Source organism: Punica granatum, chromosome 3 (genome assembly GCF_007655135.1).
Source record: "Punica granatum isolate Tunisia-2019 chromosome 3, ASM765513v2, whole genome shotgun sequence".
NCBI lineage: Eukaryota > Viridiplantae > Streptophyta > Magnoliopsida > Myrtales > Lythraceae > Punica > Punica granatum.
This window is the reverse complement of record NC_045129.1, coordinates 14449490-14463603: the sequence shown is the minus strand read 5'-3', so window position 1 is coordinate 14463603 and position 14114 is coordinate 14449490. Positions and strand designations below refer to the sequence as shown.

At 37.8% G+C, this 14114-nt stretch overlaps 2 protein-coding genes across 2 annotated transcripts; both read left to right on the top strand.

Annotated features, from left to right (window-relative positions):
* Positions 1 to 5129: 5129 nt before the first annotated feature.
* On the top strand, positions 5130 to 8844 carry LOC116201860 (phosphoribosylaminoimidazole-succinocarboxamide synthase, chloroplastic). Its single transcript, XM_031533297.1, has 12 exons — positions 5130 to 5490; positions 6170 to 6271; positions 6461 to 6590; positions 6698 to 6790; positions 6886 to 6974; positions 7098 to 7178; positions 7328 to 7417; positions 7504 to 7593; positions 7714 to 7764; positions 7856 to 7902; positions 8136 to 8193; positions 8303 to 8844. The coding sequence occupies exons 1-12, from the start codon at positions 5194 to 5196 to the stop codon at positions 8360 to 8362; spliced, it is 1188 nt and encodes a 395-aa protein (XP_031389157.1). The 5' UTR covers positions 5130 to 5193; the 3' UTR covers positions 8363 to 8844.
* A 3060-nt stretch (positions 8845 to 11904) lies between these two features.
* On the top strand, positions 11905 to 13862 carry LOC116201986 (uncharacterized protein At2g34160-like). The gene is made up of 5 exons (XM_031533483.1): positions 11905 to 12131; positions 12367 to 12415; positions 13056 to 13118; positions 13210 to 13274; positions 13427 to 13862. Exons 1-5 carry the CDS (start codon positions 12015 to 12017, stop codon positions 13520 to 13522), a joined length of 390 nt encoding a protein of 129 aa, XP_031389343.1. The 5' UTR covers positions 11905 to 12014; the 3' UTR covers positions 13523 to 13862.
* Positions 13863 to 14114: the final 252 nt, after the last annotated feature.

The window sequence follows — 14114 nt, the reverse complement described above, 5'->3', positions numbered from 1 at the left end:
ATATTAATTAACTGTTATTTTAGCCTAATATTATCAGTTTCTTGACATTTTTTTTATATATACAGTACGCCCCGAATGACCCAGTAAGAAATGTAATTTTTTTTTGTCAATAGTAAATAGATTTTATTAAAAACAAACATAATGTACATTGGAGTGACAAATAGACAATCGGCGACGACACGAGCCTTGCTGACATGACAGGATATTGACCAGAGCTACCCAATCATTGATTAAAAAGACTGAGTGACCCTGATTACGAATTCTCATAATCTCAAAGGGAACCACAGCACCAACCCAAGGATGGCACCAAGCTACGTTGGTAAGGCATTGACACTACTAGAAACTGTGTATTTTCTGACGGAAGGATCCGTCGGAAAACTAATTTATGATGGAAAATGGCAGTTGGAAAAAAAAAGGCGTAGGAAAAGCCTTTGACGACGTTTCAGATGGTTTTCCGTTGGATGTACATCCGTTAGAAATCCGTCAGAAACGTCGAGAAAAAAATATTTTTGGTCACGATCCAGGGCCAACTTTTCTCTATTTATTTCCATTTATTTGTGTTGCCTCCAAGTTTCAAACCCAAGAGCTCTCACCCGTTTTGACCCAATCCATGTCCATCTCCTTATCCATTGAGTTGTCACCGTCTCAACTTGTCATCTATTCACATTTAATTGTATATAGGATCCATTTACTAATCCGATTTATTAAATAAAATACCATCTTTTAAATATTTAATTAATTTTACCCTAACACAATTATATAATAAAATTAATACCGTATCATATCAATAATTTTATAACAACAAAAATAGTACAACAATTGAATATGCCGTGGGGATTTAAAAAAGAAAATTTCGGCAGAGTTTCCTCATAAAATATTAAGATCCCAATATCATATTTGAACATGTTCACGCATTATGTACCATTCATTCAGAAATATTCAAAATTACAACCCGCGCATAGGTTCGACGGGTTCAACATACATAAGTCTAACACGATATGCAGTAAAGTTGAGAAAAACATAAATTCGATGTCAGAAATATCTTAAAACAAACATAAACATCATAAACTAATCATCGGAAGAGGATGAGTCGTCAAACTCCTCAGGGCTCTCCTCCTCATCCTCATCTTCACCCTCATCATCATCCTCGTCGGACTCCTCGGCCACATGTCTCCCCTTCTTGAACTCAGATTTACTTTTTTTCTTCAATTGATCTTTCTCGCAGTCCTTCTTATATTTTTTGCTTTGTTTGTCGATCTTCTTGAACAGCTTGAAGATCATACCCTTCGTTAGCCCAATCTCAATGTGCACATGGGCCAAGGGGTTGTTTGACATGCGTTGTCCCAAGGGGCCCTGCTTCATGGCAATTCAGGCGAAGAGCCTAATTGAGCTCATAAGTTCATCCCTCTTGTTCGTTTCCATGACCTTCCACCAAGTCTCTGCTTGGGTAGGATCAACCAGCAATGAGGTATTCGTCTGCTTAGAAGCAGCCTCCTCGACCCTTTCCTACATAAAGAATCAATACCAAACCATTATGCGTGACGATATATGCAATTCTCCACAATTTTCATGTATTAACTTACAAGTGTCTCATTTGCAAAAGCACTAATCCATTCCTTAGTTTTGATGCTCTTATGTAATTTTTCAAACATATGAGGTACTGAAGGTTCTTCACCTGTGGCCTTCCTCTGCAAAGGATGAACGGATGACTTAGCACAATTATTTTTATCATAACAAAAAAAAACAAGATTGAGTATTTTACGAGACACACCTCTTGATAAGTGTGCGCACTGTATGATACACTCCATTCGTAGTGTACTGAAGCTCCCTTTTCTAGCAAATGTGTATTTCGCCCATTCTCTCTCCAACTCGGCCAAATGAGCTTCTCCAATGAAGTCGGTCAGTACATCCCTCGTAGTCAAGACGTGTACTTGCTCGTGAATGCTTGCTTCATGTAACCTCAAATCGCGGGTCGTAATAAACCAAATTATGCATATAAACAACCTTATTAGTTATGAAATGAACAACAAAACAACTATGATTTAGCATTCCAAGTAATCATACCTTTCACTCTTTAAACAAGAACTCCTTCCTCTAGTCTGGGACATCCTTATGAAACTTTACTAGTGGCTCCCCCGGCTTAAAAAAGTAGTCGGTGTACTGTCTCGGAACAGTTGAAACCATGTGGGTGCCTTGAACAGAATCAATCCATCTGCAGTCATCCAAGTTTATGTTATTTGTATGAAGGAAGATAATTGTCGAGTATGTGTACGGTAAATCTTTCTAAAAAGCAAACATAAGGCGTGCCCTCCTTTAAAGTCCGATATAAGAAAGGGAAGGCTGTTAATCATACACAGCTTGGTAGGGTAAATGATTGTACCGTCTAGAGCAACAAAGAACGGACAATGGTCTTACTGAAAAGAACCTGAAAATGATAAGGTCCCACTCGATGGTGCCTAATCCCTCCGATGCATATGGATCAGGATGAGTTTGTGGAACTTGCAAATACATTTTCTCTGTTTCAAATAATCTACTTATAATACGCACCTGTAAATTACACAATTAAATTTAATTTACATGTGGATGACCATATAAACCCATTGGAGATCCATGAGTAGGTGACGGGTGGTTTGGTGATTGACTGTAAGACATTAGGAATGGTTGGTTCAGTGATGTCCTGGGGAATGGATGGTTCCGACCGGCCGTTTCTCAATCAGGGTTCTACGATTCAGTACCCTTACGGTTGATGCTTTTCTTCTTACTGCATTTGTCACTCATCTGCATTAGTAGAAACATTAAAGTTATTCGATTGCACAATAAAGTGAAAAGCAATCATGTTTATGAGTCTTATGAATTGAATGATTGTATAATGAAATTACCTAATGTGCAAACATCTAGTTGGAAATGATATGCAAAAAATCAAGCTTTTTCACGAATCATTTCTTCTTTTCTAAGTCAATGTATTAAACTTTTTCAATTGGAATATTCTCTGTACTCTCCATATCTTTTTACTGCATGATATTTATTAGGGGTTTTTTTTAAATCTAAAATGGCCTATGGTTTATCCGTTTTGTCAAATCTATTCCATGATTTACTTTTTGCATCAAATCTATCATCGCATTATTTTTTCCGTCAACATCTAACGGCTGTGCTGAAGTGGCACGTGGAGAGATAGTGGGCCACACTTGTCACGTAGGCGCCACGTCAGCATGGCCGTTAGATGTCGACGGAAAAGATAACGCCGGGATAGATTTGATGCAAAAAGTAAACCATGTGATAGATTTGACAAAAAAAAAATATATGATAGATTTGACAAAACGGACAAATCATGGGCTATTTTAGGTAAATACCCCTATTTATTAAAAGAAATTTCATAACATTGTATAATGGATGAGAAGAAAATGATTTAATATGTAAGGTACTAAAAATATTTGTTTTATAATATCTTATTACTTGGTGAAAAATATTGATGCAAAAAAAATGAAAACACAACCATATATATATATATATATACACACACATAAATAAATTTCGTTATTTGTAAAACACAAAATATAAGTATTTGTAACATACAAATAACTCAAAATATAAGTATTTGTAACATGTACGCCCTTCATCTGGCAATGTTCTAGCTCATTGGATAATTATTTCAATGAAGATAATTTTTTACATGGGTAGTTGGTGGAAGACGGTGATTTCAACAGTATCTTTTCCATCCATTATATTACTTGCTTTCTGAGGGGCGGTATATGTACTATTAACTCTGTCTATATTATATCTAATTTAGCGTGCACTATTTTTTATAATTACAAACTTCATGAATATTATTAAATTAATATATTATAACTCAACTGATTATGATCTAAATAAATGAAAAAATTGAAAAGTACGACTGTATGTGTACACCTGCGTAATCCACTACTTGAAAAAACACAACCTCATTACTTGTATGCATTTAAAAAAGAAACATAATCGTTAGTGAAAAAAAAAACGTACAATTCATATTAACTTTGAAAGACTTTAATATTTTCCTTTATTAATTTAGGTGATATTGCTTTTATTTTTCTCTGAAAATAATTTGATTTGAATATGGAGTTTGGATTCTTTTTCTAGTTTGGATTCTTTTTCTTTTGACATCGAGATTTTAAAATGAGTAATGAACCACAAAACAAATAAAATTTTGGTTTTCTTGACTAATATTATATTTGCTCTTATTTATTTTACAAAGGAGAAGCATACTCTTTGTTAAAAACAATTTGAGTAGTGGATATTTAGAATAAAGAGAAAAAAATATACAAATGGAAATAAATTGTGAGCGTAGATCTTATAATAAAGATAGAAGAGTAATTTAAGGGTTATCCATATTAGTTAAAGTAACTAATATAGTATTTGGGGCATTTTTGTAAGACTAATAACAAATAGAGTGGATTAGTCATAGAGGGGTGGAATTAGCCTAGCCTTTATTATATAAGCTATTTGTTATGAATCATTGAAAATAGTAATTTACAATTGCACAAATGAGAAAATTAGTAATTTACAATTACTAATACTATAGAGAAAATAACACCATACATCATGGTTTTCGAAATAATTTCACAACATCATACCGGGTTCTATTGTGGTCTCACACTTTTTTTGATAGTTAAAAAGTTTTTTAAAAAAAACAAAACAAAAAGTAATTATGTATCTCGCTACATGCCACATGACTGGAGTAACGGGCCCCACAAGACAAAAAGAGCCGTTAACTCTTTTACCAATCTCTTAAAAAAAAAATAAGGTAAGACATGAGTCACGGCTCATGAGTGACTATTTAGGGTCTCTCTGCAAAGAGACCCGTCCTCGCACGTGGAGACGTGAGGGTCATGCTCCACCGGAGAGAAATAGTGTCCAATGGAGATGATCTTGTTTTTCTCTTTACTTTTTCTTGAAGATCCTATTTTAACCCAAACTTAGGATCAAAAGAAAATCAAATGAAAAAAGTCGACGATGTGGTTCGACCTTAAAATAAACCGTTTAGGACTAAAATAAAAAAGAAAATAAAGATTGGGAACTAAAAACCTTTTCCCAAGAAAGAACAATCTTAAGTTGAGTTGCGTTGTCTTTTTCCGCATCACTAGTCTCATTGCGTTGTCTTTTTTCCGAATTAGTAGCGCTTTTCTTCCTCCGATTCACTCTCCTCCCTGGAGCAGCGCCATGGCTCAGAGCTTAAACCCTCTCAAAACCCCCAAAACCCATGGCAATCTTCCGCCCCTGCACCCATTCCCTCCTCAGAAGCTGAGATTGAAGCCCAAAAGTGCATCTTTCATCTGTCGGTCTCTCATGTCGGGGCAGAATCAGGATCAGAAGCAGCAGCTCTCACTCGATGCCCTCATCAGGGGTGGCCGCAGAGAGGAGCTGTTCGGAGCAATCGAGGGCTCGCTGTACAATTGCCTGTCAGAGACTAACCTTCAGCTCACTGTTCCCGGTCTGAAGTCTAAAATCAGAGGCAAGGTATGCCCTTTTCCCCTCTCTTTTCTTTAGTTAAGTTGATTGAAGAAGGAAGAAGCTTTAGCAAATTTCCCTTCCCATTGAACATATGAAACTGTGTGTCAGAGACCCATTTGCGTGGTTTTGATATAGGCTTTGTCTGAAACGCATCTCCTCTTGGTGTTCATTCTATTGAATCTTGGCCCAAGGTATAGAAGTTCTCGGAGAAGGACCCGTAGGATTGGCATTTAGTGTCGGATTCGTTACGTTTGGCTGTAGTGCTAATATGATCGAGTATGTGTATTTTTAACAATGGGGTATCCTGGAGATTGGTGAAGTACTAATCGATTTCATGTTGACTTATATCATGCCATGTCCTCGACATTTAGATAGATTTGCAATCGAACCATCTCTTCTTCTTCTTCTTCTGACTCTTCTTCAAATTCGATAAATGTTGGTTGATGGTATATTTCATTGTAGTTCTATGATTCAGAGTCTCATTACCTACTTCATCCCTCTGAATACGATATTTGGAGTTGCAATGAGATCTCCTCATTACTAAGAATCGATTCAATACATTTCTTTATTACCCCATTTTATTCTGATCCTTCGATAAAAAGATTCGTTCTCTTAATAAAAACAGGAGCGGGTTGTGTTGAATATCTGCTACTAAAAAACAGTGGTTGTTTCTCTATATTTGCAGGTCAGGGACATCTATGATGGTGGTGATTATCTTGTCCTCGTCACAACTGATAGACAAAGTGCATTTGATCGGATTCTTGCATCAATTCCCTTCAAGGGCCAGGTATCTAACTCCTTCTCTTTCCCATTTTTATGAAACTTTAATACCAAATCTAACATCTCGTTCCTATGTTAGTTCAGGCATTTTTAGCGTTCTTGTATAAAAGCAGGATGCTGGAGTTCTGTTTTTAGAGAAGTTTTCATTGCCGAAGAACTGGTCATGAATTGATTTGTTTGTGCTGAAAATGCTCAGGTACTTAATGAGACGAGCCTGTGGTGGTTTGATAAAACACGGCACATAACTTCAAATGCTGTTGTTGCAGCTCCTGATAGGAATGTTACCATCGTGAAGAAGTGTTCTGTCTTTCCTGTAGAATTTGTTGGTGAGTTATTGAATATCGTAATGCTCCCTAGCTCTCGCTCGCTCTCTCTCTCTCTCTCTATCGGATATGAATTGTCAATGGATAACAATCACAATTCGAACATGTAGCTAGAGGTTACGTGACAGGAAGCACTGATACGTCACTGTGGACTGTCTACAGAAACGGAGTACGGAATTACTGTGGCAATGATCTTCCTGATGGTGGGTTTATCTGAAAGATTTTTTGTCCTTTTTATGTAATTTGCCGTTGTATCAATGCTAGTGAAATATTAAGACGATTTAGGATATGATTACAGGGTTGGTCAAAAACCAGAAGCTACTGCAAAATATACTGACCCCTACAACCAAGGCTGCAGATCATGATGAACCCATCACTCCTGAGGAGGTTTGTTCCTTTTGCTTATACTATCATGTACTGGAAAAAAAAAAAAAGGCAAAGTATAAAACAATCTGTCAGTTGTCATCGTTAAAAGTTTAGCTCATATCACATCATGTGTTTGTCTTGCAGATAGTTAAACGTGGGTTGATGACCCAAGAAGATTATGATGAAGTTAGTAAGAGAGCGCTGCAGTTATTCGATTATGGACAGGTAATTCTGATTTTTCCAATTAGGTGCTGTTGGAAATTTAAGTTATAGTTGCCCCTTGCTCAGTTGCAAGTTCCTACTGCTCTGAAAACTCCTTCTGTCATTTTTCCTTCACTCTTGCTAATTCTCCACTTTACCATTCGGCAATACAGCGGGTTGCTGCAGATCATGGGCTGATACTGGTGGACACGAAATATGAATTCGGCAAGGGTCATGATGGTTCGATTCTTTTGATTGATGAGGTCACACTCATCTCTCCAACTCTATAACACTCTCTCTCTCTCTCTCTCTCTCAACATACTATTAATCCCTGAGCATGGTACCTCAGGTGCATACCCCTGACTCGAGTAGATATTGGATTGGTCAATCATATGAGGAATGCTTTCAGAATGGTCTGGAACCCGAAAATGTTGACAAGGTCTGTAAATTTAGCCTCTAATCTGTCATTTTGCACTTTCCTATTTAATTAAATTAGCCAATATTGTCCCCAGATTTCATGCTTGTATAATTTGCTAATTCTATCTTTTTTATTTGAAAGGAGTTCTTGAGGCTGTGGTTCAAGAGCCATTGCAATCCATACAAAGATGAGGTAATATTAACTTGAAAATACTACCTATCTCTTTTTTTTATCCTTTTCCTGCATAGACATTGCCAGTTTGATTGTTGCCATCTATATTTAGGTCCTCCCAGAAGCCCCGAAAGATCTGGTTTGCGAGTTAGCCTGGAGGTATGCTTCCATGGTCTGCCTTACATGAGTTCTTTAGTAGGATGTCTTTCTTAGTGTGTTCTATTACAAGAAAAGTTGAGATCTCTAAGTACGATTTTGAAGGGGATGAAACTTTGAACATCGCTTCAGGACAAAAGAAAGAATGGCAGGATAAATATTCTGCTTTGTTTTATGCTTTTACAATAAAATTTCTTTTCCTTAAGCTAATTCTCTGTTGACATCTGAGAAAACAGGTACATTTTCCTGTATGAGACGATAACAAATTCCAAATTTCAGATGCCACCGGGCGAGGTAAGCTTCAATCGTGATTCAGCAATTGTCTAATGGCAAAATGTTTTGCTCTAATATTAATTAGACCACATAACCTTCCTGGATTATTCTTTTTTTTTTTTTGTTACAGGAACCGATACATGAACGAATTTCTCGGAATGTGGCTTCCGCACTGTCATGTTTGAAGTAATTTTGGCCTTTTATCAAGATTGGCTGAAATATCTTGGCTTTGATGATGGACTGCACATCTCTTTCATGATCAGTATGGTTAGATCACAGATTGGATTATCTGTGAGGACTCGGTTTTTTCCTTGATCAAGGAAGGTTCAATACAATTTTTTTCTGTTCTAGAGTGCGGCTATGTAGTTGGGAATGGAATAATGAAAATTAATGCTGAAGGGATTGAACGTCATTTGCACAACTGGTCTGGACCGATGCTCCCAATCAAAAGCATTGACTGGTCAATCGATGATTTTGCGGCAGGTTGTGTCTCGTTTTCTTCTTGTAATAATAGATATCTTGTCAAACAATCTTCAAGCTCTCTAAGATGTATCAGTTTGATTTAACAAGTCAATTGATTCGTTTGGATGTATCCCGAGTTCCTATGTTTGTTGACAGCACTAAACTTTACATGGCTGAGTGAATAAGAGAGACTGTCGGACGGTTTGAGACGATCTTTGTGTTTGTGTATAATGTCTTAGAAAGAATCCCTTTTTGTCATTAAGCCATCTGCATAGAACAAGTCAGTTTGAGTACAATGAGCTTTTAATTTGAGCATCCATCTTTTGGATGATATCATGCTCCTTATTTGGGAATCGGGATCTTTTGGTTATAGGTTATACCCGACCCAAGTGGTTCTGTAAGGAAGCTAGTTGATTGTTAATGCATGATTTCTAGTTTTATAAGTAGGGGTGTAAACGAAAGGGGCCAACTCGTGAGTTACTAATTGAGATCGACTTGGTGATAATTCGAACTCGACTCGGCCTTGTTGAGCTCGAGCTGAGCTTTTTTTTTTAACAAGATCCGAGTCGAGTTTGGTAGTACTTGGACCGTTCAGCTCACGAGCCTAATCAAGTTTCTACATAAAATTACGCATATCTCCTTTTATTAGTAGACCTGGGCTCTCGAGCCCATAGTTTATGGACTAATTTGGGCTTTTTTATTATTTTCTTATATCTAAACTCTTAAAAAAATAGAAATCAAAATTTGAAGGCTCTTAATACCTTTTTAGGTAAAATATAATGAAGGCCTCTACACCAAAGTTAAGGAAGGAATGCATAATAAACTGTAAACAAAGAAGACTTATGTAATCAAAAGAGGGTGTTGCAGCGGCGCACGCCTTCGCTATTGACCTAAAGATCACATTTCGATATATAGTGGGACTATTCATGTCCCTTTATTAGTTATTTATGATTTATCTTTATTATACTAGGTCTTAGGTTTCTTTTGTAATAGGAAAAAAAAAAGAGACTTATGTAAAAAATTTTGGCGAGTTTCTTGATAAATAAGAAATTACTTTTAGGGAAAGCGGCTTAAATGGGTTGCCTTTCATTGTTGCAATTTTGTTGCTTTCGTTCTCATATATCCGTGGCCCAGAGAAACTAATGACAAGCTCCTGGAGCTCATTCGTGATTGGCGACATACGTATGGGTCCTATCACATGTTGAACGGCCTTTCGTAAATGTCTAGGTTTGTTTATTTATCTCTTTTATCATTCACTTTTTACTCCTCAATTTTGAAAATGGAAGCTACACCAAAGGAGATACTATAAATAGGCATATTCTCTTTGGAAAATGAGGAGATATGCATTTGGAATCGCAATCGTGCAAAATGAGTCAATCATAGGCATATTCTCTTTGGAAAAGTGTGGTCAGGACCGTAATCGTTCCACCCTTTACACAGTCTCGTATTCCTATGTTAGCTCGGGATGATAGGTGATTTTTATGTTTTCGTACCATACTGTTGGTCACTTGTTGAGAGGACTAAGAGTGAGAGAACGAACTAGTTCAATCGATAGCTAGACCTGGGAGAATGAGTGGACGACTTCAATCAATACCTTAAAAGCTAAGCAGTTGATCATCATCCGGGCAAATACCGGATGCCAGCGATAAGTCGAAGAAGACCTTCAACGCCTCCAACGGCATGGAATTTGGGGCAAACACCAGAACCATTGGTATCCAAACGAACAAGTCCTTCAAAGGGCATTTCATTGAAGAGCTATACGGTAGAGGCCCTGTCCTGGCCTTCGAATGCGCAATCATCAACGTCGTCCAAGAACCTCCGGTCTTTAACAGGATCGTTTGTTTATTTATATCCATTATTGTTTATTTTCACTTTCTCAATTTTGTAAATGGAAGCCATACCAAAGCAGATGTTATATAAGCTAGGAGAAAGAAGAGGACATATGCATTTGGAAGCGCAATCATGCAAATCGAGTCGATCATAGGCACCTTTATTTTTATTTTTATTTTTGGGTTGGGCTGATAGGTTATTTTAGTCTTATGAATATTGTAATTTACCTTTTCTTTCTTTTATTACCACCACCTGCTGCAAGCTATTTAGCTCTGTTTGATTTGATCTTTTGAGTTTACAGATGGCAGAAAGATTTAGAAAGAGCATCTATATCTATATCTATATTAATGAAAACAAGATAAATGTAGATTTGATTAGATGGTCTCCAAATACTTCATTTTTTAATGAAATTTTCTTGATTTTTGTAAAAAGTAAATTTTAAAAATATACAGATGTAGATAATTTTTGTGGGACCGTTCATTATTTTCTCGATTTTTTAAATTTACTTTTTAAAAATAATATTTTAAAAGTTATAAATATCGATTTGTCGGAGCAATCGTTATTTGCTCGATCTTTAAAATGGAATATCCCGATTTTTTGAGTTTTTATTTTAAAAGCAAAATTTTATAAATATAGATTTATGATAGCGTTTTTTTATTTTCTCAATTTTCTCAATTTTTATTATTTTTATTTTTCTACAGAGAGTGGAGGAGGGAGGAGACAGGCTGAGGGATCCCTGGCCCACCACCTCTCCCTCGGCCGAGGTCCTCCCCCGATGTTAAAATAATAGTTTTTTTAAAAGAATCTCCGCTAATATGACATCGTTTTGGATAACACAACTAAAATAATAATAATAATATATTTAATACCTTTAGAGCCACGTAAGCATCCATGTTGACTTTCCGTTGAAGCAAGTAATGGACGGACCAAGTGTTAAGACAAAATTTGAATAGGAGAGTGAAATCGCCGGCAAATTTAATTGAGGTACTGGAGCGGTGGCAATAGAATAATTTGACGACCAAAATGTTTAGCGCGCTCACGTTGCTTTGTATCATCGGAGATCAAGCGACAGTGGTGGCAAGGAATGAAAATTCAAGAACTAGTCAGGGGTACTTTCGTAAAACCCTCATCGGAATAGCAAAACCTGGGCCGAAGGCCGGATTTCCCATTCATCATTTATCCAGAGTCGGGCTAAGTCTGGAATTGCAAATCCGGGACACAAACTTACTGGGAAATCTGTCCGAATTGAGCAGGAATTACAATTCCAATTCTTTGCAGCAATCGCAATTTGATGAGTATGCCCATTTCTATTTCCCTTTTCTTTGGAATTAGCTCAAAGCCCATTAAGCAGAAGGGCCCAATATGACATTGGCAGCTGGCCCATTGGGCTCTTGGCCCTCCTCCCCCACCCGAAATATTTATCCCCCAGTGCCAAAGCTCCGGAAAGAGAGCACAGCAGAGGTGGGAGAAGCGCGAAGTCAGAGTCGAGTGCATTAGGGTTAGGGTTTTTTGAAGGTTTCTGCGCGGAATTCTGCGAAATCATACCCGCCATGGAAGAGATCGTCGAGGGAGTCAACAACATCAACCTCTCCGATTCTCACAAGAAGAACCGAATTCAGGTCTCTAACACCAAGAAGCCGCTCTTCTTCTACGTCAATCTCGCCAAGGTACTGAACCCTCTCTCTCTCTCTCTCTCCCCCCCCCCCACTCCCCCTCGCTGCACTTGTATGGAGCTGGATTTGTTGATGTGCGGCTGTCTATCGTTTGTTCGAGCTCGAGCTCAAGCTCAAGCTCTGGGCATGAATTAGTTGTTTGTGAACTGAAGAGGCTAGTTCAGGTCATGTCTTAATTGTTTTGATTCGTCCGGTAGCGTTTGACGCCGGCTGCTTTTGATGTTTGCAGAGGTACATGCAGCAGCACAATGAGGTCGAGCTTTCAGCTTTGGGAATGGGTAATCTTATAATCTTCAACTTAGTAAAATCTTTAGTGGATAGTCAGGGCTTATGCTTGTTGCCGGTGGCAATCGATGTGGTGTCCCTAAGTTTGATGTCATGTTCGAACAGTATATGCGCTAGGTCAACCTGGTTCTTGATGTTGGAGCCTTTTTGAAGTCTTTATATCCCGTTTATGAACATGATATGCTGTGGCTCTGCTTAAATTGTTACTCTTGCGCTGTCCACAGCGAAATGGAAGTCTGGATGTGAAGATGTTAAAGATGCTCTATAAGATTATTCTCCCTCTTGATTTTTGGTTTCATTTCGTAGTTCACGAGTGGGTGGAACCTTAGTTTTCCCAGTCCAACAATGTCTCACTGTCCTTTAAATACATATAACATTAGAAAAGAGGCTAAAGTCGTAATGGGCGCTGTGAAAATCATTCCCATACTGGTTCCTATTATTTAGGAGCTCCTGGTTTTTTCAAATAATTAGGCAAAGAAACAGCATGTATTTTCTGTTGCGGAGGTCCTTGTCTTGATGTGCAGCAGACAATATCTGGTCGTAGCGTTGTATAATCTATTGGATGGATCCTTTGTTTTGTTTTCTTAAGTCCTGTGGTCTATGTCCTTGACACATTTGATCATGGTTCTACAGCTATAGCGACGGTGGTTACGGTTGCTGAAATTCTGAAAAACAATGGCTTGGCCGTGGAGAAGAGTGAGATACCTTTCTGCATCTTTCTGTTATTACCACTTTTCGACAATATGTTGGACAGTTAAATTAAGTTATTGGATGTTTTTCAACGCAGAGATCATGACATCTACGGTTGACATCAAGGATGATTCCAGAGGAAGACCGGTGCAAAAGGCCAAGGTATGCTAGGAGCTGCTGATTTTGTTTGGTGAAAATCCAATCAAAGATTTAAAAAAAAAAAAAAAGTATCGTCTGCATATCTAACTTCAGCATGCTGTAGATTGACAGATATCTGATAAGAGTTCTCGTCTGCTTGTCATTGTTGCTTTCAGATTGAGATAGTACTTGGGAAAACCGCAAACTTCGATGAGCTAATGGCTGCAGCAGCAGAAGAGAGGGAGGCTGCTGAAGCTCAGGAGCAGAGCTGAACAAGGATATTGGGGGGCTTTTAAGGTGTCGGTTGTGGAGATTGCTCGTCAATGATTGATTTTTCCCTAAAAGTTTTGCTGATACGTGAACACTAGTATTGTAATGCAGCAGGATGAAGGTTTTGGAAAGAACACTTGTAGTCAGTATTAGTTGCTTCTTCTGTATCAATCGAAAGTATCCTTCTTTATCAACTCATGCATTAGGAGTCGCCTAGTTCATTGCTTGCTTGGTTAGTCTCTATTCTATTCATACATCATTTAAGAAAAGGGTTCTGTATAAGATATGATAGTGATACTGGTGGTTTCCTTGTTTTATTTCTTTGGCCGTTGGATTCAGTTCCCTTTATTTGCCCCTTGAGATTTGGATTTGTGGATTTCCATCGTGGATACAGTGACCCCAATAAGCGTTAGCAATCCTAGCTCACCCCCAAGGGAAAATCTATTCTCCTGATGCGCTGTTTGGATGGAGATATGGAGGCAAGGGGAGCGGGTAAGGGAGTTCGGATAGACACTCTTGCAAAGTTTTATGTCACTGTTGAGACTGGCTCGAAGGTGGTTTTTGAAGCTTCAAGAAACAAAGACGGGGAAGTGC

Excerpts from the sequence above, each read along its gene's own strand:
- LOC116201860 (XM_031533297.1), top strand. The coding sequence starts at position 5,194 with ATGGCTCAGAGCTTAAACCCTCTCAAAACCCCCAAAACCCATGGCAAT. Across the intron at positions 7,418-7,503 it reads CGATTCTTTTGATTGATGAG|GTGCATACCCCTGACTCGAG; the intron begins GTCACACTCATC and ends ATGGTACCTCAG. Across the intron at positions 7,765-7,855 it reads GCAATCCATACAAAGATGAG|GTCCTCCCAGAAGCCCCGAA; the intron begins GTAATATTAACT and ends ATCTATATTTAG.
- LOC116201986 (XM_031533483.1), top strand. The coding sequence starts at position 12,015 with ATGGAAGAGATCGTCGAGGGAGTCAACAACATCAACCTCTCCGATTCT. Across the intron at positions 13,119-13,209 it reads TGGCTTGGCCGTGGAGAAGA|AGATCATGACATCTACGGTT; the intron begins GTGAGATACCTT and ends TTTTCAACGCAG. Across the intron at positions 13,275-13,426 it reads GACCGGTGCAAAAGGCCAAG|ATTGAGATAGTACTTGGGAA; the intron begins GTATGCTAGGAG and ends TGTTGCTTTCAG.